Genomic DNA, 23,611 nt, shown 5'->3' with positions numbered 1-23,611 from the left:
GACAGCGTGGGTGGCAGGAAGGCCAGGGGAGGAGGGGGACACGCTGACGTGGCCCCTGCACCAGGGATAAAGAGGCGATTATGGCTCACGGTTTGTAATCTGGCTTAAACCCTGACACCGTCACCATAGGCAATCTGGGCTAAGAGAAGCATTTAATAAGCTTCAAAACACAAAAGCCATAAAATAATATATACCCTCACCCTCCCTGCCTCTAGTGAGTGATGTCAAAGGGCTAAAGGCTCTGCTTGCACTGCTCAGCACTGGCAGGTACCAATGAAGGCGCTGCAAAGGGCTCTGGCCAGGCTGGGTCAGTTGGATGAGGTTCAGTAAGGCCAAGTGCTGGGTCCTGCACTTGGGTTACAAGAATCCCATGAATACTCCAGGCTGAGTGCCTGGAAAATGCCCAGCAGAGAAGGTGCTGGTTGACATCTGCCCGGGCAGGAGCCAGCAGGGTGCCCAGGTGGCCAAGGAGACCAACAGCATCCTGGCCTGGGCCAGCAACTGTGTGGCCAGCAGGAGTAGGAAAGTGAATGGGATCAAGAAACATGTGGACATGGCACTTTAGGACACAGTTTAACAGCCACAGTGGTATCAGGTCAATGGTTGGACCTGATAATCTTAGAGGTCTTTTCCAATCAAAACAAGTCTGATTCCATAAGCATAGAGTCCCTCATGATCCAGAACACGGCAATGACACCTTTGTTAGCCCAGGCCACCTCACCAGCTAAAACCCAAACTCTGCTGGGTGGCACTGGGGGAGGCAGAAGGCAAATGAATGCCCCTGGCTGTTGGTTTGAAGCTCAGAACAAATGCAGAGCCAATGGTCCCTCCCTGCCTGAGGAGCTGCCTTGTCCTGGGACACATTGCAGGAGATGTGGCATCCTGCTGGCTGCTCTGAGATAAAGGTGGTCACAAAGAAGGCAGAGATGAACTGCAGGTTCAGTTTGGCTTTCCTGGAAGGGTTTATTCTATTTTAAAAAACAATTATTACTAAAAGAAGCCTGCTAAGGCATGAATGACAAGGCCATGAAGCCATTTGGCTTAAAGACACAAGGAAGGTTCTCTGTGTGACTTGCCACAGGGCAGTGCCTGGGCAGGGCTCCAGCCTGGGGCATATTTGCCCCATCCAGTGCACATTTCCAATCAATTCCTTTCTGCTTGAAGGATCCCAGTGACAAGAATCACCTCCAGGAGTGGCAGCTCCTGGGCCAGTGCAGGGCCATCCAGCAGCCTCCAATGCATTGAGACTTTCACTTTGGGAAGCCAGAGTTCATCCTTAGGGGAGAGGCTCAAGTATCAAACCTCCCCAGAGCAGCCACCAGCTCTAGGCACAAGCCCTGTGCTCCTGGGCTATGTCTGTAACCTGCTGGCATAGCAGCTGGACCAGTGCCACCTTTCCATTGCTGCTGCTTTACTGCCCAATCAGCTGCAGCATCTCCTGAGGATCCACTATCTTCTCCCGGGGCTTGCCAGCAGCTTTGCCTCTTGCCACTTCAGCAGCATCTATCTTCTCCCAGTCAGAGAAGGAAACAGGACGGACCCCTAGGGTGACAGTGAGAGATGGAAGAGAGAAGTTAACCAAGGGGAAAGCAGTTCAGCCTCACCTCCCTGTGCACAGACACTCGAGCTGCCAGCAAACCCTGCCCTTTCCCACACGGTGCTGGCACCCAGCCTCACAAAGGAACAATAAATTCCACTGCTGTGAGGAGAGGGCTGGCAGGTTCCAGCCGACTCAGATCAGTCAGACCTTTACAAGCTGCAACAATGGTGAACACAGCACCACCTTGGGGGACAATATGCTCTCACTTCCCTGTTAAGCCTCAGACAGTTAGGAGGCAAAACACACACACTTTAATTGAACACCTTTAAACACAGCAACAGTGAATTACTCTCCTGGGCGTTTTAATTTCCCCCCCAAAATGGCCTGGAAGGATTGCTTGGAAAACCACTCAAAAGCAATAGCTGGCTGTGGAGGCAGCTGACAGTGACATCCTACCCAAGGTCTGTGCTGCTTTTAACAGCCCTTCCCAGAAGGTGGTCATTAACCTCAGCAATCACACTGAGCCTGAAGGATTTCAAGTCCTGCTCAACCTGGTCCTTGGAGCAACAAAAACAGCAGCATGTTTCCTTGGTTTGGTTTCCACTCCCAATAGTGGCTTGTGGGAGTTGCTGCCCCAGGATACCCTGATCCAGGAGGAGTTTGGCTTCATCATCTCTGTGCTATTTAATATTTTTATCAATGACACAGACAGTGGGATTGAGGGCACCACCAGCAAGTTTGCAGATGACACCAAACTGTGTGGCAGTGTGGATACACCAGAAGGATGGGGGGTCATGCAGAGGGACCTGGACAGGCTGGAGAGGTGGGCCCAAGGAACCTTGTGAAGTTCAACAGGAGCAAGTGCAGGGTCCTGCACCTGGGATGGAACAATGCTCACTATCAGTACAGGCTGGGGGATGAGGTGTTAGAGAGCAGCCCTGTGGAAAGGGACTTGGGGTGCTGGTGGACAAGAAGTTGGACATGAGCAGATAGTGTGCACCTGCAGTCCAGAAGGCAAATCACATCCTGGGCTACATCAAAAGAAGTGTGGCAAACAGATCCAGAGAGGGGATTCTACCACTTCACTCTGCTCTGGCGAGACCTCAGCTGCAGTACTGTGTCCAGTTCTGTAGCCCTCATTATAGGAAGGACATGGACCTGATGGAGCAGGTCCAGAGGAGGGCCATGAAAACGATCAGAGGGTTGGAGCAGTTCTGCTGCGAGGACAGGCTGAAGGAGCTGGGGGTGTTCGGTCTAGGGAAGAGGAGGCTCTGGGGGAGACCTAATAGCAGCCTTCCAGTACCTGAAGGGGGCCTACAGGAAGGATAAAGAGAAGCTGTTTACAAAGGCCTGCAGTGACAGGACAAGGGGCAATGGGTTCAAGCTTGAGAAGAGCAAATTTAGATTGGATGTTAGGAACAAATTCTTTACTATGAGGGTGGTGGAGCACTGGAGCAGGTTGCCCACAGAAGTGGTTGAGGCCCCTTCCCTGGAGACATTCAAGGTGAGGCTTGACGGGGCCCTGGGTGACCTGGGCTAGTAGGGATGTCCCTGCTGACTGCAGGGGGCCCAGACTGGATGACCTCCAGAGGTGTCTTTCATCCCAGACCATTCTAGGATTCCATGATCCACGCTGGCTGCTGCAGCAGCTCATGCCCCACACACACTGACCTCGGCTGCGCAGGATGCTCTCCACGGCTCCAAAGCCTTCTCTGGAGGTGGACACGTCCAGAGTGCCCACCTGGAGATCCTCCAGCACAGACTGGGCAGTGTCAAAGCTGTCATTCATGGTGGTGATGATCACCCCCGTGGGTCCTCTCTTCACCCACCCACTGCAGTACAGACCTGCATGGGCACAGAACAGTAAGCTTGGTCCACCACCTGGCTGTGACTCCTCCTTGCCCTGTCCCTGGGTGTCACAAGAACAGAGTGGAGCCCTTCAGTGGGCACAGGGCTTCACATGCCTGCCCACTGGCACTCAGCAGCCATAGGGGCTGTACTGCCCCAGTAACAAACCCAGCAAACTCCCAGACCCCTCAGCACTGTTTGCTGCCAAAGCAGACACCTCTGCAGTGAGCTGGGGATGGGCCAGTTCTTAACACCTAACAGAGGGAGCTCATGTTCTCAGTTTCCACTCTCTGACTTCATGCCAGTGGCCTAGGTAAATGGAGCTTCCCACCCCAAATCCCCCAGCCCACCAGCTGTGTTCCTTCAGACCACACACATCCCTGTGGATACAGACCTGGGACACCCTCCACTCTGCCAGAGCTGTTTGGGATAACACCACGCTGGGCATCAAAAGGCACTGCTGGGTCCAGGGGCAGGCTCTGGTAGCCAATGCTGCTGAGCACCAGCCCACACTCCAGCTCCTCCACATCTCCAGTGGGGATGGCTCTAGCAGAGTCACCTGAGCCCTGAGAGAGGAAGGAAGCAGCTGCTGATCACCAGCCACAGAGCAGTAGCCTCCTTTGGTCCCCTTTAACAGCTTTGAACCCCATGAGGTTCAACAAGGCCAAGTGCCAAGTCCTGCACCTGGGGCAGGGCAACCTCAAACACAAAGACAGGCTGAGGGATGAGTAGATGGAGAGCAGCCCTGTGGAGAAGGACTTGGGGGTGTTGGCAGATGAAGAGCTGGGCATTAGCCAGAGAGCCAACAGTCTCCTGGGTTGATCCTCAGCAACATGGGCAGCAGGTGGAGAGAGGGAATTCTGCCCCTCTGCTCTGCAGAGACGCCTGCTGCAGTGCTAGGGCCAGCTCTGGAGTCCTCAGCACAGACAGGGACCTGTAGTAGTAAGGCTAAAGGAGGCCACAATGATGGGAACCCCTCTGATGTGAAGGCTGAAAAAGTTGGGATTGTTCAGCCTGCAGAAGAGAAGGCTTCAGGGAGACCTTCTTGTGGTCTTTCAGGACTTTAAAGGGGCCAGTCAGAAAGTTGGAGACAGACTTTTGAACAGGGTGAAGGACAAGGAGTGGTAGTTTGGAACTAAGGAGAAGAGCCTGCCAGCATCCCCCTAGCCAGCCAGGGAATGCAAAAACGTGCTTGGAGAGATTCCCAAGGGCTGCAGGGATGGAACGTGTCCTGCTCCACATGCCTGCAGTCCTGCTAGGGCCACACCAGCCCCACCACAAGCCCTTACCTCCAGGCGTGTCAGGGCCAGACGAACCCCTCTCACTCGAGTCCCATCAGCACTGGGCAGCATCTCCTGAGGGCTGCGCTGGAACTTCAGCCCCCACTCCCGAGGGGCTGCTGCCTGCACCTCCACAGTCTTCTCCCCAGGCTTTTCCAGGGCTGTTTTGATCATCAGCTCAGTCAGTCGCTTCCTGGGCCTTGGGGCATCTAGGAAAAAAGATAAGGATTCAGCACAGGAACCACAGCGAAAGCCCCTTGGGACACCTCACAGAGCCAAGGCCACATCAAGGCACTTTCAGTGGTATGTGAGCATCACTTTGGAGTTTGTCATGCTGATGGGAATTTGATGCCTTTGAGATGACAAACTGCAAGTCCAAGTGACCAGGAGAGCTCCTGAGGCTTGAGGCCAGTGGGACACACAAATCAAAGGCTGAGATTTTGCTGTCTTGCTGATGCTTAGAGGCAGCAGCCTGTGGAAAAGAGCAAGTCTCTGGACACCCCTGAACTTGGTGTTTTCTTTTTAGCTCTGCAGGAAGCTCTTAAATCAATAGCCCTGGGATCTCTCTTGCAAGGTTCCCCCAGCCCTGCTGAACCTCCTGCCCTCATCACTCAGATTGTCAGTCCCGAGAAGCTAAGCAGCTGCACAACCACAGCAACAGGCTGCTCTCTTGTCTTCGTGGCCTCCCAGCACTCTGAGGATGAGCCGAGCCATGCCATGGTCACTTGGCTTTCACACACCAGGCATTAAGCACAGGGCAAGAGTTTATTTGATGCACATTCTGAACATTGACAGATCACAACCAAGGTGAGCCCCTCTCCAGAGGACCATGGCATATTTTGGGGCACAGCACATTCCCCTCACCTTTAATAGCATTTTCAAGGCCTGTGAAGTCAGCAGGGCTCAGGACAGGTCTGGTACCAGGCAGGTTTATCATCTCCCGCAGCTCCTGGCAATTGGAGGCAGGAAGATGTTACCTCCAGCACAGAGAGGCTGTCCAACAGCCCCAGTCCCCAGGGTAGAAGCCAGCAAATGCGTGCAAGAAGGAGGACACCTGGGACCCCTACCCATCCCTAGACCACCTCTGTTCACCAGGAACAGGCAGCCTGAGGCTCCAGGCTGAGACACACAGCTGCCCTCCAGCACCTCCAGCCTTACCTTGATAGTGAAAGCAACTTGGAGAGGTCCCCTCCTCCCAACCAGCCAGACACGCTTCACCTTGCTGCAGGCGAGAGCTGCCAGGGAGCCAGCAGTGATGTCTGTCTTCTGCAAAACAGAGGCAGGAGGGTGGGATGAGGGCAGATCTGGAGGGAGATGGAAGAAAGGCACAGCCTCTGAAGGTGAAAAAATCATCATCAAAGCAAGTTGTGCATGCAGAGAGCTGGGCGAGGACAGAGAAGGAGTCATCTCCTCTGCACAGAGCCCCCTGCACAGTTGGTCCCTCAGTGCTGAGTGTTGCTTCCGAAGCCATAACACAGCAGAGGCAACGAGCCAGCGCCCCTGAGACTGCCTCAGGGACCCAGCCAGGCAGGGGCATCTTGGGCAAAGCCTTCCAGTCATCTCCATTTTAGGGTACACATGCTGTCAAGTCACTTCTCAGCTCAGGATGTACAGGTCCCTGGGTGAAACCCACCACAAGGCACAGCTCAAACCACTGCCTGCCCATCCCAGCCAGCTCCCAGCTCAAGCACACTCATGGCCAGGGGTCACCCAGAGCTGTCTTGCAGCAACTACCTGGTTTCAACCATCTGTGTGCATCTAGAACACCAGAAGACCTTTTCCAGGGGAGATGCAATGGGAGGGACACCAGGTCACAAAAAGAAACCTCTCCAGACCAACATTCTTAACACCAAACTGCCTTCACACCCTGGCACTCATTTCTAGCACTGTGCTCTTGCCAGCACTGCTTCCCAGTTGGCTCAAGGCACTGTTTGGCAGTGCCTCCACGTGTGGGAGGGGGTTAATTTAATTTAGATATTAATACAGGAAGTTGTGGCACAGCTGTAACAAACCCTGTGGCATTCCTCCAACATCTGGGGCAACAGCTGTATGAAGCAGCTGGTGCACACCAGCTCTCAGCTATCTACAGGGGAGCATGCAGCAGGTTGAGAGGCTCAACAGCTTAGACAAGCCCCCAGTACGCCCAGTGGTGCCAGCAGAAACCAGGCTGCTGCCCTCAGCTGCACCAGGAAAACAAAAATCCCACCAGAATCTTTTAGTTTGGTGGTGGGAATCATAGAATCATAGAATTAACCAGGTTGGAAGAGACCTCCAAGGTCATCCAGTCCAACCTTGTCACCCAGCCCTATCCAATCAACTAGACCATGGCACTAAGTGCCTCATCCAGGAAAGGACAAGCAGCTTCTCTTTTGCTTCTTGTAGGACAGGAAAGGATGAAGCTCAAATGCCAACATTTTAGGAACCAGCAACCCAAGAGGCACCAGGAATCCAGAGAGCTCTGCAGCATTTCCCAAGGCATGGCTGCAGCCCTGGATTACTTCCTATGGACTGTAAATCCATAGGGTGCATCTGAGAGGCAACAGTCTTTCCTGGGGAAAGATCCCAAAGAATTTGAAGTTTTGCTGCCACCCAGCAAGGAAAGAATTTGTGCCCCAGGCTGCCTCTGTAGTACCCCCGTGACTGACCCTGAGGAGCTGTAGTGGGGACAAGAGGATCCGGGCAACGTCCAGCGCCACATTCCCATGTCCCAGGATCAGAGCCGTCTCACAGCTCAGGTCAGGCTTCAGCTGCAATGGCAGAAAAACCAGCTGGTGAGTGAATCCACCCAACCTCCATGTTGTCCATCCTCACAAAGACTCTCCCACCATCCAAACTTCCTTCCGCTCCTCTTTTCCCCAATAAGAGGTGGTGCAGATGCAGAAACTCCACACCAGCCTCCTGCTCCAGCAGACGAAACAACACAGCCACTCCAGGCACTCGAGCATGCCTCTCCTCCTCCTCCTCCTGTGATGGCATCTCTGAAAGCAGGAGCTGGTTTGGCCCAAAAACCTCTTTAGGCCAAAGCAGAGTACACATTCCCCCTCCCCACCCAGTTCCCATCTGGCCTGGCCAAAACGTGCTGCCAGCCTACAGTGCCAGCTAATCCGCTCTCACTGATGTGCAAATTGCTCACATTTCTACCATCTAAGGAGGATTTCTCGTGGTGCCTGCTAATCTTTTCCAACTGCAGGCCTTTCAGGGCTTAATCTGGAGCTGCCTGCCAGCATTTTGGATGGAGGATGGGGAGGCAGCAGGGGAAGACCCTGCCATACTCACCTCCCGGTTCTCGGGCAGCCCATTGTACCAGCCCACGAAGGCACGAGCCGAATGAACGCCGCAGAGCTTCTCCCCTGGGATCCCCAGCACACGGTTACCTTCAGCACCATAACTCTGGGCAGGGAGCAGACAAAGAGTCAGAGATGTCACCGTCAGCAGGGCTGGCTGACAAAACACAAATGGCCCCTTCCGGGTGCTGCCAGGGAGCCAATAGGGCTGACAACCTTTCCTGACTGCCAAGAGAGTCAAGGGAGGGGTTACACACAGCTTGAGTACAGGGCTTCAGTCACCCCAACACCCTAGGCTCCAGAGTCAAACTTGGCCTTCTTGGGCCAAGGCAGAACACAACAAGCTGACTGAACATGAGGGATTAGCCACCACAGGGAAATGGCTCCTTAACTCGTTCCCCCAGCAGTCTGAGACGGTGATTGGCCACTGGAACAGGCTGCCCAGGGAGGTGGTGGAGTTGCTGTCCCTGGAGGTGTTCAAGAAGAGACTGGATGAGGCACCTAGTGTCATGGTCTAGTTGACTGGATAGGGTTGTGTGACAGGTTGGACTGAATGACCTTGGAGGTCTCTTCCAACCTGGCTGATTCCATTCTATTCCATGAAGTTTCAGAGACCTCATTCGATGCCATGCTCCAGCACATGCTCCTGGCAAGGCTTCAGACAACCCTCAGAGCATGTCCCAATGCTGGGCAGCATCTAGCATGGAAATAAGGCACCTAGAAACATCTCATCCAAACCCTATTCCCAAGATCCCGGGGGGGAATAACCCTGCAGACCTTCCCCATGACTTCAGGGGAGCTCTGTGGCTCAGTACCCACCAGCACCACGGCGTGGTAAGCCTGCTGCAGCTCTGCCACCGTGACGTCCCTCCCCACGGTGACGTTCCCGTAGTAGGCGCAGCGCTCCGAGCGCGCCGTCTGCGTGAAGGTGTTGGTCACGTTCTGCCAAGATCAGACAAACACCAGGGAGTTATGTCCAAGCCCCAGCCAGGGCCAAGGCTTGCTGTTTCTGTCCCCAACCCCAGCCTTGAGATGCTTCTCCCCCTTTCCAAGGCAGCTATTCTGAGACGTTTTATCTAACAACAGAGATAAGCGCAGCTGGGACTTGGCATTCTTTCCAGCAGCCTCTGTGGAAAGGCAAATCCATCTTTTGCACTCACCAGAAGACAGGACCCTTCCAGCCATAGAATCATAGAATGGAAGAGACCTTAAAGATCTTCTGGTTTCAACTCCTTTGACACGGGTAGGGACGTATTCAACTTGTCCACATTGCTGAAAGTCTCATCCAGCCTCATCTTAAGCACTCCCAAGGATGAGGTGAAAATTCCTTCCCAAAAGCAAGGCTTGCAAGGGGGTCCCACCAACACAACATTTCCATCAGAGCACTGCCTGATGAACCTTTCATCTCAAACCTTCCTGAGATCCACTTCAGCACAAGAGGACACAGGGCAGGATGGCACACAAAGCCTTTCCTTCTGAGCAACTGAGACTACACAGCAAAACTACCACTTCTCTGCAGCTCCAGCTGGACTCAGCCTGGTTAAAGCCTGAATGCCACCATACTGCAGAAGCTGCCCCACACCCATTATGTCCACCCTCATCTCTCAGCTCAAAGGATTCAGCCATCGTGGTCTAACGATTTCCAGGGATTAGAGGAAACCATCACAAAGTATGTCTGTGCCTGGATCTCCTTGTGTCCAAGTGTGCTGTGTCCTACCACTCCAAATACCTCCAGCCCAGCTCAGAAACATCAGATAACCCTAGAGACAACTCAAGCCTGATGCAAGGCAAAGGAAGGTGGTTGATCTCAAAGTTCTCCTTGCCCAGCTGCACACCTATATCCCAGCTCCATCACCTCTAACAGCAGACTGTGTGCTTCCAGAACAGGAACACACTCAGTTGAGGCAAACAGTGACTGCAGCAAATGGACAAGATCCTGCCACTGGAAAGTTTCTTGGACAAAGAAACCCGCCTGTGCTCCCTGGTCTTGCCCTAGACCAGGCTGGCCAGCATCAGGAGCAGCATTTCCCATCACAAGCCTCTGTTCTTGACACACTGCCCAGAGTCCTAAGGTCTCTCCCACATCATGTAGCATCAGCCTTGCTGAGTCTCAGCATATACAAGGAGGAAACATGGACTTCTCCACACCACAGCAAGTCTTGAGGCACCACAAAGGACAGAAACTCCTCACCTGCACCCACCAGCATCACTGTGTGAAACCACACAGGCAAGGGAAGGAAGCCAGGACTAACCTTCACTTCAGGGTGGTCAGGGGCCACCCCAAAACGGACGAGCCCAAAGGGAACAGGCAGCTTCTCATAGATGTCCACTTGGGCCCCGCCATGGTGCTGCAGAAGGAAGTCACAATTAAGGCATAAGGACAGAAAGGCCACAGGAGCTCAGCAGCTCAGGTGGGACACACAATGCTCGCCTACTGCTGGGGAAAATACACGGCAGGAAGGGAGACTGCAAGACCCTGTAGACAAAAAAAGCCTGCTCCAGACTCTTCCAAGCACAGGATGTACCTGTCGCTGCCAGTTCACATCATGAGGTGTAGCACAAAGCATGATCTCAACCACCATTGAGTAGACCTCACAGTAAGCTCCCTCCTCCTACCCACCCCACAACTCATCTTCCACATTTAACCCAGTGGCTATCCAGTACTCAGGGGGCTGACAGAAGAGCCCCCACACTGGCTGGAAAAGAGTCCACCACCCTGGGTTCTGGTGGAGCTGCCAGGCTGTCTGATGGTCCCCAGCAGAGGTGCCTGTGCCCTGAGATCCCACTGAGCTGAGTCACCTCAGGGCCAGAGCTTCAGACAGACGTTTAGCCACAAGGCTTTTGTTATCTTGTACTTTGAGTCAGCCTCTTCCAGGAGATTAAACGGCCCTGAAATATGTCCCTGAGGCTTAGTGACAGCTATTTTCCAACACATGCTGGAGAAAACACAGCACAGTTTAATGATAGGGTTAAGCTGCTGTATCTCTGATGGGTGCCAGCAGCACAATCTCATGCTCAGGTCTCATTTCCCAACAGACACAACTACCCAAAGCTCTGACACATACAGATAGCAGGTAAAAAGACCACCCGTGGGCCTCAGCAGGTAAAAGACCATCCATGGGCCTCAATTCACCAGGGAGAGGAGGAGGTGGGAGAGCAGGCCCTGCACATTACCATACAGTTCACACCATCCCTTTTGGATGACAGTGGCTCTGAGTGAGGCAGACAGAATCACAATATGGTTTGGGTCAGAAAGGACCTTAAAGATCATTTAGTTCCACTCCCCTGTCATGGGCAGGGTCAGGTGTCTACTGATTATTGAATTATGGAAAACTTACTTGGGCTGAACTCGCAGCAACCCAGGCCAGGCCTGGGTGACCTAGGGGCAGGGTAGGGACAGGGGTGCCCGTTCAAGGTGAAGAGGACCAGGAGGAATCTATGGAGTCAGGGCTGCCCCAGGCAGACACCAAACAACACAAAGCCAGCTAAAGCAGGGCCAGGAGATCACAAACCCCCTCCCGATCCCACTTGGAGCCCAGCGGCCTGGCGATGTCTCCCTCAGCGGGCAGGTCCCTGCCCTGTGCTGACGCCAGAGCCCAGCCCAGTACCTTGAGGATGTGCTGAGCCGTGTAGAAGCCGGCGGGCCCGCTGCCCACCACACAGATCCGAGGTGCCGGGGCAGCTGAGGACAGCCACCGCCTGAGTCCTGCAGGTAGGAAGCGCGGAGAGGAAATCATGCTGCAGGTGGCGCTACCCCCAGGCCCAGCCACTGCTCTTCCCTCCCACTCAGCGATGACCCAGAGCGGCTCTTGCCCCGGTACCGGCCATGGCGCACAGTGGCAGCGGGTTTATGTACCAGCCGGGTTTATGTACCGGCCCCGCGGCGCGGCCCAGCCAAGAGGATTGAGGCGGGAACACCTCGAGGTCAAGGGCAGAGGCCTCCACGCTCGGCCAAGGCCGTGGCCGTGGCGCTCACAGCTGGGTCGGGACGGGCAGTAGTGCGCAGGGGCTGTCAGCTGCCCCAGAGAAGTGCACCACAAAGCGCTGCACCCCCACGCACCGGAGGGTCTCCATCTCAGCCGGACGAGCACCGGGCATCCCGGCAACCCGAACCCCCAACGCAGGGAATGCTCCTGCCGCCAGCCCCGTGTTCCTCACTCCTAGTGTTCCTCCTGGGCACCTGGGCCTGATGGGCACCGTTCCTGAAGCCGCCGCCACCATCCCGGTTACTCTCCGAAGCCCTTGTTCCCTGGGGACTGGATCCCTCCGCAGCCCTTCCGACCCGCAGCCGCCGTTCCCCGGGGCTCGGTTCTCGCTGTAGCCGCTCAGGCCCACAGCCCTGGCTTCCCTAGCCTGTTTCCCTCAAAGCTCTTAGGGACCACAGTCCTGGTTCTCCCGGTCCCACCTCCGCTGGCAGCTCCGGTTGCCCCGGGCCCACAGTGTCGATTCTAGTTCACTTTGCAGCTGCTCAGGCCCACAGCCCCGTTTTCCCCCGTGCCTATTACGGCCCACAGCGCCGTTTCTCCCGGTCCCGCTACCCCCGCAGCCCCGGTTGCCGCTGGAGTCCCGGACCCCTCGGTCCAGGGACACCTGTTTGCCCCGGACGCCGCCAGGGCCCGCCCCTCACCGCCCGGGACGCCGCTGCCTCTCCAGCACGCGCCGCCGCACCCCATGCCGCCGCTGCCGCTGTCCCCGCCCCTCCTCCCGCTGACCAATAGAGAGGCGGGACACCGCCCTGTTTAGCATAACCCCGCCCCTATAGCGCCGTGTGCCCCGCCCCCGAGCCGGCAGCCAATGGCGGCCTGCGACTGTTGCCCCGCCTGTCCGGAAGTTAGCGGTACCATAGAGAGGGAGCGAGGAGAGGGCAGAAGAGGCTGTCTTGGGGCCTTCCGCGCTGCCGCTCTCTATGGTGAGGCCTCCGCGGTACCCACTGCCTGCCTGCGGCTCCCCGCGCCAGCATCCTCCCTGCGGCTGCTCCTTGCGGACGTCTCTGATCGCCAAAAGTGATCAACTACAGAAGTTTCGCAGCAGATGCCGAAGCTCAGACAGATTTTAAACAGCCCCTTACCAGGAGAAACCCACAGCACCCCCCAAAGTGTAAAACATGAGTGCCACAGACCTCCTGCCTCAGCATCCTTCAGGGGACCAGCTTTATTTCCTCCTCAATGCCCAAGACTTGCCTCATTTCAAATGCAACTGCTTGCACCTCTCATGCAAGAGCACCACCTCTCCCTTCAGCCCCCAAGCAATACATCAGGCAGGGAAATCATGAGATTTCAGGAGATGCTGAAGGGTTGTACAGATGCCAAGGCGTGGAGGTACTAACAGGGCTTTTTAAAAGCAATTAAGACCAAGAGGAGTTTACAGCTAGAAGCTGCTTTTAATAAGGGTCATAAACCCCACATGCCTTCTCTCAGTCTTGCAAATGAGTTCCTGGCATTCTGCAGAGGCATGCTGAGAACGGCAGCTGGCCATATGCCTCTGTCTGCATCCACTCCTTCAGGGTGTTTGTGGCCAGGACAAGGATTTCTGACAGCTTTAAAGGCTGTGCCTGTGCTCCGAGCCTCCAGTCTGAACTCAGCCCAGCAATCACCAACCCCTTGCCCAGAGAAGTGAGGCTGAAGGCTCTGCTCCAAACAGCAGCACTGAGATCATCCACAAAGTGAACTGAGTTTAAATTTGGGGCATCACTCAAGATAGAATTTTGGGGGGTTCTGAGCACAGATCAGAAATCTCCCTTATCCCCAGGAATGTTCATTTTCCCCATTAAGTTCTGCTGTAGCTGCCTGTTCTGATCCACATATTTCCCCAACCAGAAGTCGTCTCCTGCGGGCTGAAGTACTTTCAGACCCTTGCCTTTAGATGGCACTGTATTAAACACCATCCATGCCATCCAGCTGTGGAAAGGCCTGTCCCACCTAGTTAGAAATGTCTGGGGGATGACCTTTAAGCAAAGGGGGAGGACAAAAAGCATTTCGTGCCCACAAGCAGGGCACACATGAGGCTGAGATTACCCTGTCTGAACCAAAAGCACCACTACTGCACACTCCCTCTTTCTGGAGCCAGGACCACCATTAATTTGGCACACTTAACAGTTGAGAATCAGAGCCAGATTATAAGACATTAACCATAGGCAAGAGGATGACTCTGGGGAGGGTCTCTGCCATCCTGAGTCTCTGGTGCCCCCTAGGAGCACTTGAGCCATTTGGTTCCTCCACCTCCACAACAGACCCAGTGTCACCCATGCTCAAAGGGCTAGAATTTGCCCTTTGGATGTTTCACAACATCCCAGATCGATCAACCCCCATGGGGCCAGTTAGAGGTAACATAGTAATGTCACCAGCCCAGGATAAATCACTAACTCCCCATGCCTGATGCCAGAGAAGTCACAATGGACAGAACCAGGGCCAGCTACCCAAGGATCTGCTACACATGGACACACCATGGTCACCCAGCTCCAGTCCCATGTCACAGTAGCCACATGGGGACCTTTCTCCAGTGGGTCTGAAGATGTCCTCATGCTTGGTGAAAGAGCACAGGGTACATGATGCCCATAGGAGGGCAAACACCATGGCCTGCCTGCTGCAGCCTTCACACTGCCACAGGCCATGGCCAGCACAGAGCATCCCTGTGCCTTGGGATACATCTGCAACATGGAACCTTATAAATCCTAACTATGGAGCTGGGGAGGTGTCCAGCTTTAGTGGAGGGAACAGCACAAATCAGGGGAGTGAACCTGCATGCTCAGAGCAAAGCTTTGTAAAGCTCAACTCCAGTGGTGACTTCCACACTGGTCCCAGTTAGCCCAGCTACCTTCCTCTGCTGCCAGTTCCCCACCATGACATTGGGCTGGACTTTGCCATCTGTCCTGCAGGTCTGGGACAGCAGAGTGTCCCATGAAAGCCAGGCACAGCATCCTGGAGTGGGTTGGAACCAGCCACTTGAGCCTCCCACCCACTGGCAGCAGCTCAGTGGGCTGAGTTCACCCTCCCTAAATAAGGAACGTCTCCCAAAACCCAGACACCTGCCCACCTCTGGCAGGTGATTCTCCTGCTAAACTTGTAATAGCAATTGTTTAGTCTGGGGTCACCTCCAGCACCCTCATATGGATATCCCACACAGGACTCATCCCCCAATCCTTCCTTGGGCACTGTGGGACATCAGTATAACTCACTCCAACAATACCCCCCAGGAATAAAAAAGATGGATTTCAATGTGATAAGGCTGAATTTGCCAAAGTGTTGTTCCTAGTAGGGACTGAATTACCCCAAAGTCAGGCAAAGCACAGGCAGCAGTGACACAGCCCCCTCCCCATGATCCACCATTTCCCTGAGTCCCCATCCACATATTTGCAGCCCTGCCCTACAAAACCCAGCAGCTCTCAGCTGGGAACCAGTCTCAGCTCTGGATGCTCCAGATACGGTGCTGCATCCCCCTTGGTCCTGCTACAGGAGGTCCCAGTCAGCAGATGAGGGTTTCCTCTCCCCAAGCATGAAAGCAGAGTGGATAAAACAAGCCCTGGCCTGGAATAACTGGGGAGGGACCCCTTGTCCATCCCTGGTATTGCACTGCTTAACTCTCCTCCCACAGTGGCTCTGAGCATCATTAGCCAAAAGCAAGACACTGGGGAGAGATGTTTCCTACGCGATGGTTTGTGGAAGCCCACATCTGTGTAGCCCTGATCCTGCTAAAACAATCCCTGCCACAAGTCCCTGCAGGAAACAGCCCCCCCAAGTCCTGGGACCCCATCCTCACTGGATGCCCACTAGCTCTGTTATGGGGGGAGCGTGGACCATCAGCTCTTCATATCTCTGGAGGAAAAGACGGAGCCTGGAGGTGTAGGTGTCCTCATTGTATGGCAGCTTCTTCTGCTTCAGGTACTGGGAGACTACAGGCTTGATCTGCAAAAAAGGGAATAGGCAGAGTCATCCCCATGCATTATGGATGTAAGCTGCAGCACAGCAGGTTACACCTAAGTACAAGGGGAAACTTATTTACTGCAAAGGTCACAGAGTGCTGGAACAGGCTCCCCAGAGAGGTTGTGGAGCCTCCTTCTCTGGAGACTTTCAAGGCATGTCTGGATGCATGCCTCTGTGACCTGAGCTAGATTGTATGGTCCTGCTCTGGCTGGGAGGTTGGACTCAATGATTTCTTTGGGTCCCTTCCAGCCCCTGACATCCTGTGATCCATGCAGGATGTGCCTGTGTTTGGACAAGGCTCTTGGCCTGAGACATCACTGAGCTCCCTGCAAGTTGCCCAGAAAACCATCTCACGTGCCCCAAATGGGGCTGGAGACAGCAGCACCAGCTGTGACATCTTTGCCATGAGCACTCACAGGAAGGTAGCTCCTGATTGAGGCAACACAGGGAGCTCACCCTGGAAAATGTCTTGGCAGGGCTCTGGATCAGGAAAGATGCCCTAGAGAGGCTTTAATAAGGACCAAGCAGGCATCATCACTTGCATCTGTAGTTATTCCCATGTGCCCACACAGCTGGCTGGGCAGCTGGGCTGGGAAGTTGCCACCAGCTTAATTACCCCTTCCCCGCAGCATGCCTTTGCCAGCAGCTTAATTACCCCTTCCCCACAGCATGCCTTTGCAAGGGACAAGTCCTGCCAGCCCCATGAGCTCAAGCAAAGGTCACAGCCTGAAACCCACTGGCACTCCCTCTGCCTCAGCTAGCATTAATTAATTTCCACCCCCCCACCGCCGCCTTTTTTCCCCTGACTTGAGACTGAAAATAAATGCACATCGTGAAATGGGTGGAGATCCCACACTGAAGGGCAGCAAGTGGACCTGCCTTGGGATCTCCTTGAGCAGGAGCAGCCCTTAGAGCCCATGTTGTGAACACACCTCACTCCTGAGAGCAACAAGTAAGGGCACGACCAAAGTTACAGGAGGTTTGCCTGCATGCCAGCTGAACCAAACTCCAGGCTGTGCAGTGCTGGAGAGGTGCTCCCGAGGGAAGGGCTGGGAGGAGCCCAGAATGCCAAAAGGCTGTGGCAGGCTGGAACTGGGAGTAGGAGGAGCAGGGAGTGGAAAACTGGAAGAAACCAGAGTGGGGATGGAGGGGGTGGGTAGGGGCTGTCGCAGAGCAGTGAGAGGTCTTTCACACAGGGTGAGCAGCACAGAGAGGTTCAGAGATGGGGGAGGAGGAGGTGATGAGGAAATGGGTGGTCTCATCCCCATGGCCCCCCAAGAGGCCATCTCACCTTCAGGCACATGTTGTCAGAGAGGCTGGGGAAGAGGTGATGCTCCACGTGGCAGCTGATGAGCGAGTGGCCGAAGGACCAGTCGAGCAGGCGGTTGCGTGGCAGGTTGAGCACGCCCAGGCTCATCAGGTGGATGCGCTTGGGTTTCCGATCCGGGGCGAACATGGGCAGGCCAATGTGCTGTGGAAGAAGGAGGCGAGGACCCTGTGGCACCTGCTACCCTCCCAGCCCCTTCCTGGCAGAGCCAACTGCACCTTTGGTCATGTGAGCACACAAATGTGCTGGCCAGGCTGAGACACATTTTACAGCTTGGCTGGCAAACCAGAGCTGAGTTCATCCCTAAAGTCTTTCTGTCCTGCGCTTGTCTGTCCGAGGAACCACTGTGGAGCACCTGGGCTCTGTCCACCCAACACACCCAACCTCTGCCTCTCACCATCCCACCCAGGACCTGTTCCACCAACTGCACTGACACCTGCAGACACACCAACCTCCCAGTCCTTCAAGCCACCAAAGAGGACACCACCCTCCAGTTCTTTACACCCATTTGCTCTGGGACACCACTTTGCACCCCAGCACCTCCAGCCTGATCCTCTCCATGACGACATCAGCACAAGGGATGTGACAACTGAGGCCACTTGCCTTAAGAGTCAGAGAATGGTTTCAGTTGGAAAAGACCTTTAAGATCATCAAGTCCAGCCCTTATCTAACTCTACAGGTAGCACCCAGCAATGTCAGGGCTGTGTCAGCAGCACTCGGGGGTGTGTGGCCCACCTCTGCCACCACTGGGACATCTCAGAGCTGCAGTTCTCTACCTGGAATATGTTGACGTGGATGTAGGGATGGGCCAGGAGGGAGCGGGTGAGCAGCATGCAGAGCAGGGCAGACCACGGTGACTGGAAACCTGAGACATGGAGTAGCAGCCAGTAATGGCAGTAAAGACCCAGAAACATGCAGCAGAGGGTCCGGAGAGCTGCTTTCCACTCCACGTTCCTCAGCAGATCTGCGTGAGGAAGAAGAGTCAGCACATGGGCAAGGTGCTGATGCTTCCTCACCACTGCTGCTCCAGCAGCCAGGACACCTGGCATACTGATAAACCTACAGACCACCCCATTTTCTATCTCCCTTTCCCCGTCCTCCAGGTTGGCCCAAAATCTCCCAGCCCTGCTGATCAGCAGGGGGATTGAGGTCTGAAGTCCCACCAAGGATAGTGGTGCAGAAGCTCCAGCTGTGATCAGGGTGGGGAGGGGTCAGCTCTCATCACACAGGGATTTGGCATTGCCAGAGCTGTGAGTTCAGCCCAATGGACCACTGTTTCTTAGGCTCTTCTCCTGATGGTTCTCTAGTACCATTATTTCCCCCAATCCACTGCTCTGTCTGCCTTACCTTATTGTGTCCTGGCCCCTGTAGACTTCCCACACTTCCACCCCACGGTCAGCAACATCATTTTGATGCTCTGACCAAAGACCTACATATGATGCTGAACCTTGCTTTGGCCAAGGATCTGAATCAAAAGAGAGCAAATCTGGGGGACTTCAGGTTCATGATAGCTTTTGTTAAAGCTTCCAGCACTTGACCCAACAAGGGAAAACATGAAATATTTCTGAGCAGCACCAGAAAGGAGAGATGCAGTAGATGCCTTCGCTGGAGCAGACACAGCATCACCTCCTTTAGCTGCAGCTTCATGTCCCACCATGGACTGATGTAGTTAATGTGATATCCCCAACCAAAACACAACCCTTTGGAGGGGTGAGACCTGGACAGTATTGAGCTCACCATACCCAGCACCCCATCCCAAAGCAGCTGGGGCACATACCAAGTGCAACCAGAGGGGTTATGATGGGCACTGCGAGAGGTGCAATGAACATATAGACGTAGCGGTTCAGGAAAGGAACCTTCCAGGTGCTGGAGTCCCCCATGCCAATGATGTTGGTGTAGCCATGGTGGATCTTCACATGATTATAGGTGCCTTGTTCAACTGTGAAAGCTGAGCAGAGCTGGGAGGGAAGAGAAAGGAGAGAGGATGCCTATGGGAACAGTGCCAGGGCAGGCTTGCAAGAGAGGTACTGGGAGGTGGTCTGCACCCCACGGGCTCCAAACCAGTCTGAAAAGGAAGACCTTAAGAGTTTAGCACTGGTAAACATTCTCACCATTCACCACAACACATTCACTTGCTCTGTAGCCCCACAGCCAAGAGGCTCAACACAAAACCCCGCAGCCTAGCACACCACAGAGACTGTCTCCATCTAGGAGCTCACCCCCACCTTATTGCCTCCAGACAAAGCCAGAGACGCATTTGGTGCAGCTTTGCTTTCCCTTTGGTGCAGCTTTGCTTTTCCAACATGGATCCAAACCCTCCTACACATGAATCAAGAAGGGTTTGGATCCATGTTGTCCTCCAGTGGCTGCTCCTAAAGGGCTTGGGGTGCTGACAAGGTGCTGGTGAGGCTTTTGCAGGGACTGCCACTCAAATCCCCCAGCCCCACTCACCTCAATGAAGAAGATGGCCCACACTTTGCCCCACGACTTGGACTCAGTCAAGGCGTTGTGGCTGGCCAGGTGGCTGCCCTTCACAGTCAGGGTGTGATGCACCACGCCAAGAGTGAGGACACCCACCAGGAAAGGGATGGCCTGGGCTGACCGCAGGCACAGGAACCCTGTGGAGAAACCAGCCAGGCAGGAGTCTGTCCACACACGCATGCTGCAGCCTCACCTCTGAGCCAGGCTGGAGGGGTTGCTACACCCAGACATGTCACTTGCTGCCCCAAACCTGTTTCTCAGAGGTAGTTATAGGTACTTAAGCTGCCTGAGCTGGAGAGCTTCCCTGCACAGCTGTCCCAGCCACTTCCAGCCAGGATGGCACCAGGCACTGCTGGTGCCAGGTCTCATCCCACAGATCTGGCTGGGATCCCACTAGTGATAAGTTTAACCCTGCCAGGATTTCAGCAACCCCAGGAGTTCAAAAGCATGAGAAGGTATCAGCTGCAGCTTTCCAAGTGCGTTGTTGGAGGCTCATGCTTGATTGTGTTCCCCCCCACACCCATTGTCACCATCACCAAAGCCATCAGGGTTTCCCTCCCCCGTGGTGGGGCATGAATGGGACATGCTGTTCCCATCTGTCTGGGTACCATCCCCTTGCCCTAATCTGTACCCTGGGTGCCACCATCCCCTCGCCCTGGGCTGTAGTTTGGGTGCCACTATCACCTGCTCTGGGTTCCCAGAGGGTCCAGGGTGCCCCATGGCACTGGGTGAAGGGGTTATTGCAGCTTTGTTTGAGGCTGAATGAGCTGCTAATAGCACAAAGTAGCACCATCAGTGCAGAAGCCCTGAGGGGGCAGCAGCCTCGCCCTCCCTCGGGATCCCCTCGGCCCTAGTTTAGGGGGGGCTAAGCCAGCTTACCTGGCGGGAGCAGGAGGATGCTGCAGGCGAGGATGCTGATGTCCACGCCGTGCCGCTCCCACCAGCTGCTGCTCCTCACCACCTTCTGCACCAGCTCCGAGAGCTCGGCCATCAGGGCTTCCTCGTGCTGCCCTGCTTGCCGAGAGACCCTCCTGGGGGTCGCGTCCCCATCAACCAGCGCTGGCCCTGGCTCTCGACCCTCTGCCATCACCTCTGGCCCGCTGTCATGAGGCGCTGGCATGTCCCGCAGCGGCGGCTCCGCTGTGCTCCCGAGCTGGACGGTGCCGCTGACCTCGCCGTTGACCTGCTGTCCCCTCCACCTTGCTGAGTCCCCGTCCTCCAGCGGCATCTCCCTGCCGAGCAGAGGCCAGAGCAGGCTGGGACCCACAAAGCAGCACCCACAGCACCCCAACCCACCACGGACGGGGTTCCCAGGATCCCGCTGCCACCGAAGGACATGGGAAGGGCAGGGATGGAAATAAAGAATAAATAAATAACCCGAGGAGGACGCAGCCAGCAGAGATGGCCACGGATCCACCCAGCCACCCACTCTGGGGACACTCCAGACACCAACCGGCCCCACCAAAGCCCCCGGCTACTCACGCCAGCCTTGGCACGGTGGCTCTGCCAGCCTTGGGCAGCCCGGGGCAGGCGGCCAGCCCGTGCGGCAGCGCACAGCAGGGCTGCGCGGCAGCGCTCCGGCGAAGGGAGGAGCGGCGGAGGACGGGGAGGAGGAGGGCGAATGCAGATCAGCGACGGCAATAATCCGCCTTGCTGGCCCATTTCGGAGAGCAGCCGCCGCGGCGGGGCCGTGGGCAGGGCGCTCGGCCGAGGGCACCGGGAGGCGAGGGCAGGAGTGGAAAAAAAGATGGAGAGAGGCAATGGAAAGGCTGGAGATGAAGGAGCCGAGTGCCAGAAATAGCCTTGAGAAACCCAAGCGGAACATCGAAGGCGAGGATAGGGTTTCAGTCCTGCCAAGGAGCTGGAGCAAAGGTGGCCCAGCCCACGAGGGAGCTGTTCTGGGGAGCAAACCGGCGTTTTGCCGAGCCAGGAGCAGTCTGCAAGGAGGAGGAGGAGGCAGCAAAGCATGGCTGCACGGCTGCCTGCGCTGTTTGCTTGGCTGCCTGTCTGCCCAAACTGCTGCCACCAAGTTACTTGGTAGCCTCCTATGTGCTGGGGGTGGTGTTACGAAGCCCAAGGACACCTGTCAGGCACCAGGGGACCCCAAAGCTGTGCCTAGCAGCTGCGGTGCCTGGTTCCGACCCCTATAGGTGCCCTCTTCTCTCCCAGGCTTTTTTCAGGAATTTTGTACAAATTTCCTCCCTTTTTCCATTGCTGATTCCCATTTAATCACCCAGACACAGCACAGGCACCCCAAAACACAGTGGGGGTGCCAATGCAGAGCCTGGGACCTCCCGAGTCCCATTTCTTCACAGAGGAAGGCTAAAACCAGGTCACATCTCACTGGGGTGCTGAGTTTCTTTTGGCTTTGTTATTTCTCTGAACCAACACTTTGATGAGCTCTCGCATCTAGCAGATCCCCAGACAGTGCTGGTTTGCTGTACCCATCACTGGGGTACCCCAGCCCCAAACTGGGACACGGCTCAGTGCCTCCAGTAACAGCCCATCACCACAGGGAAACAAACCTCACACCAGAGTCCAGCCAAGCCCCAGGGGATTGTCATCATACCCTGGAAAAAAACCATTAATAACAATTTAAAAAAACCCAATCACACTTGCTGTGAAAAGGGCAGAGCCAGGGGGGGCATTAGAAACCTGCTGAGGTTTCATTTCTGCTGCAGGAACTCGAATTATGTAAGCTCAGCTCTAGAGCCAGGAGCACTGAGGAATGACAGTGGCATCTAAAGCCCAGCAGCTGTTGTGGCCAGGTCACTGATTCATGTTGAGCATGGCTTTCATCACCTGCTCCTTAACAAGAGAAGCCTGTGGCCAACAGAGCACCCATGGGTGCTACCAGGCCAGGGAAGGCAAGTATCAGACCCAAAAGGTGCATCAGGTGGGGCTGATGGGTCTGTTCCTGAATAATGACTTCACTGCCTTATAGAATCACAGAATGGGTTGGGAAGGACACTGAGGACCATCCAGTTCCAACCACCCTGGCATTGGCAGGGACACCTTCCACTAGACCAGGTTGCCCAAGTGCATCCAACCTAGTCTTGAAATCTTCCAGGGAGGGGACATCCACAGCTTCACTGAGCAACCTGCCTCAGTGTCTCACCACCCTCACAGTAAAGAATTTCTTCCTAATACCCACTCCAAATCCAGCTTTAATCCACTCCTCCTCATCCTGTCACTAAAAGCCCCTACAAAATGTCCCTCCACTGCTCTTCTGTAGCCCACTTCAGGTGCTGGGAGGGTGCTATAAATTCTCCCCAGGTCTTCTTCAGGGTGAACAACTCCAAGTCTTGCAGCCTGCCCCCAAAAGGAGAGGTGTTCCAGCCCTCTGATCATCTTTGTGGCCCGCCTTACATTTAGGATGTCACCACAAGGGATGGTGGCAGCATGGTGACAAAGCTCTGGTCCCAGTGTGCCAGCCTGCTGTTTGGTGGAGCCAAAGGTGAGCAGTGGTGGAGCTGCCATCACACAAGTGCAGAATGGGGCAGAACTGGTTATGTGGTGGCAGATGAGGAGGAGATGAGCATGAGCTATCAGGATCCCACCACAGCTGACAGCAAGTATGCCAGCATGCACAGGCAATCACTTGGTCCTATGATACTGCTGACACCACAGACCACATAGGAGAAGAGAAGAAGTATGGGTTGAAAACCACGTGGCTGAGTCTCTTCTATTGAGCTGCAGCAGAGGTGGGGGTCACAATGCTCCTGGCAGAGCAGCAGCCATAAAGAGAATCTGCAAACACTGCTAGGTTTGGGGTAGTAGCCCTAAATCTGCTGCTTTGCAGAGCTCCATTGTCAAAAGAACCTTTTGACTCCCAGTTCACACCTGATTTTCCTCCAGACAGGGGCCAAACCACACAGTCTCACTGACTCAGTCAAGAGTTTAGGGGTGAAAGCAGAATCTGACTTGGCCCT

The 23,611-nt window shown here is 55.0% G+C and overlaps 2 protein-coding genes across 3 annotated transcripts; both read right to left on the bottom strand.

The window, feature by feature from the left end:
- Positions 1-938: 938 nt before the first annotated feature.
- Positions 939-12,645, bottom strand: FDXR (ferredoxin reductase). Its single transcript, XM_064151078.1, has 12 exons — positions 12,580-12,645; positions 11,561-11,658; positions 10,205-10,300; positions 8,772-8,894; positions 7,945-8,058; positions 7,314-7,415; positions 5,827-5,934; positions 5,533-5,617; positions 4,678-4,877; positions 3,783-3,954; positions 3,212-3,385; positions 939-1,542 (listed from the first exon to the last, which is right to left on the bottom strand). The coding sequence occupies exons 1-12, from the start codon at positions 12,623-12,625 to the stop codon at positions 1,412-1,414; spliced, it is 1,449 nt and encodes a 482-aa protein (XP_064007148.1). The 5' UTR covers positions 12,626-12,645; the 3' UTR covers positions 939-1,411.
- Positions 12,646-13,312: 667 nt separating this feature from the next.
- FADS6 (fatty acid desaturase 6) lies at positions 13,313-23,274 on the bottom strand. 2 transcript variants are annotated; one of them, XM_064151098.1, is made up of 8 exons: positions 23,049-23,274; positions 22,205-22,249; positions 20,559-20,911; positions 19,650-19,816; positions 18,976-19,156; positions 17,975-18,162; positions 17,163-17,342; positions 13,313-15,853 (listed from the first exon to the last, which is right to left on the bottom strand). In XM_064151098.1, the coding sequence occupies exons 3-8, from the start codon at positions 20,905-20,907 to the stop codon at positions 15,704-15,706; spliced, it is 1,215 nt and encodes a 404-aa protein (XP_064007168.1). In that variant the 5' UTR covers positions 20,908-20,911; positions 22,205-22,249; positions 23,049-23,274; the 3' UTR covers positions 13,313-15,703. The 2 variants fall into 2 exon arrangements, with proteins under 2 accessions (XP_064007168.1, XP_064007167.1); XM_064151097.1 differs by lacking the exons at positions 22,205-22,249; positions 23,049-23,274 and adding an exon at positions 21,162-21,628.
- Between the last annotated feature and the right edge of the window lie 337 nt (positions 23,275-23,611).

The sequence above is a fragment of the Pogoniulus pusillus genome, chromosome 11 (genome assembly GCF_015220805.1).
Source record: "Pogoniulus pusillus isolate bPogPus1 chromosome 11, bPogPus1.pri, whole genome shotgun sequence".
In the NCBI taxonomy this organism is placed as follows: Eukaryota; Metazoa; Chordata; class Aves; order Piciformes; family Lybiidae; genus Pogoniulus; species Pogoniulus pusillus.
This window is presented reverse-complemented; position numbering and strand designations above follow the sequence as displayed.

Excerpts from the sequence above, each read along its gene's own strand:
- FDXR (XM_064151078.1), bottom strand. The coding sequence starts at position 12,625 with ATGGGGTGCGGCGGCGCGTGCTGGAGAGGCAGCGGCGTCCCGGGCG. Across the intron at positions 8,895-10,204 it reads CTGACCACCCTGAAGTGAAG|AACGTGACCAACACCTTCAC; the intron begins GTTAGTCCTGGC and ends TGATCTTGGCAG. Across the intron at positions 5,618-5,826 it reads AAGTTGCTTTCACTATCAAG|GAGCTGCGGGAGATGATAAA; the intron begins GTAAGGCTGGAG and ends TCCAATTGCCAG.
- FADS6 (XM_064151098.1), bottom strand. The coding sequence starts at position 20,907 with ATGCCGCTGGAGGACGGGGACTCAGCAAGGTGGAGGGGACAGCAGGTC. Across the intron at positions 19,157-19,649 it reads GGGCCATCTTCTTCATTGAG|CTCTGCTCAGCTTTCACAGT; the intron begins GTGAGTGGGGCT and ends CTTCCCTCCCAG. Across the intron at positions 17,343-17,974 it reads TCCACGTCAACATATTCCAG|CACATTGGCCTGCCCATGTT; the intron begins GTAGAGAACTGC and ends CTTCTTCCACAG.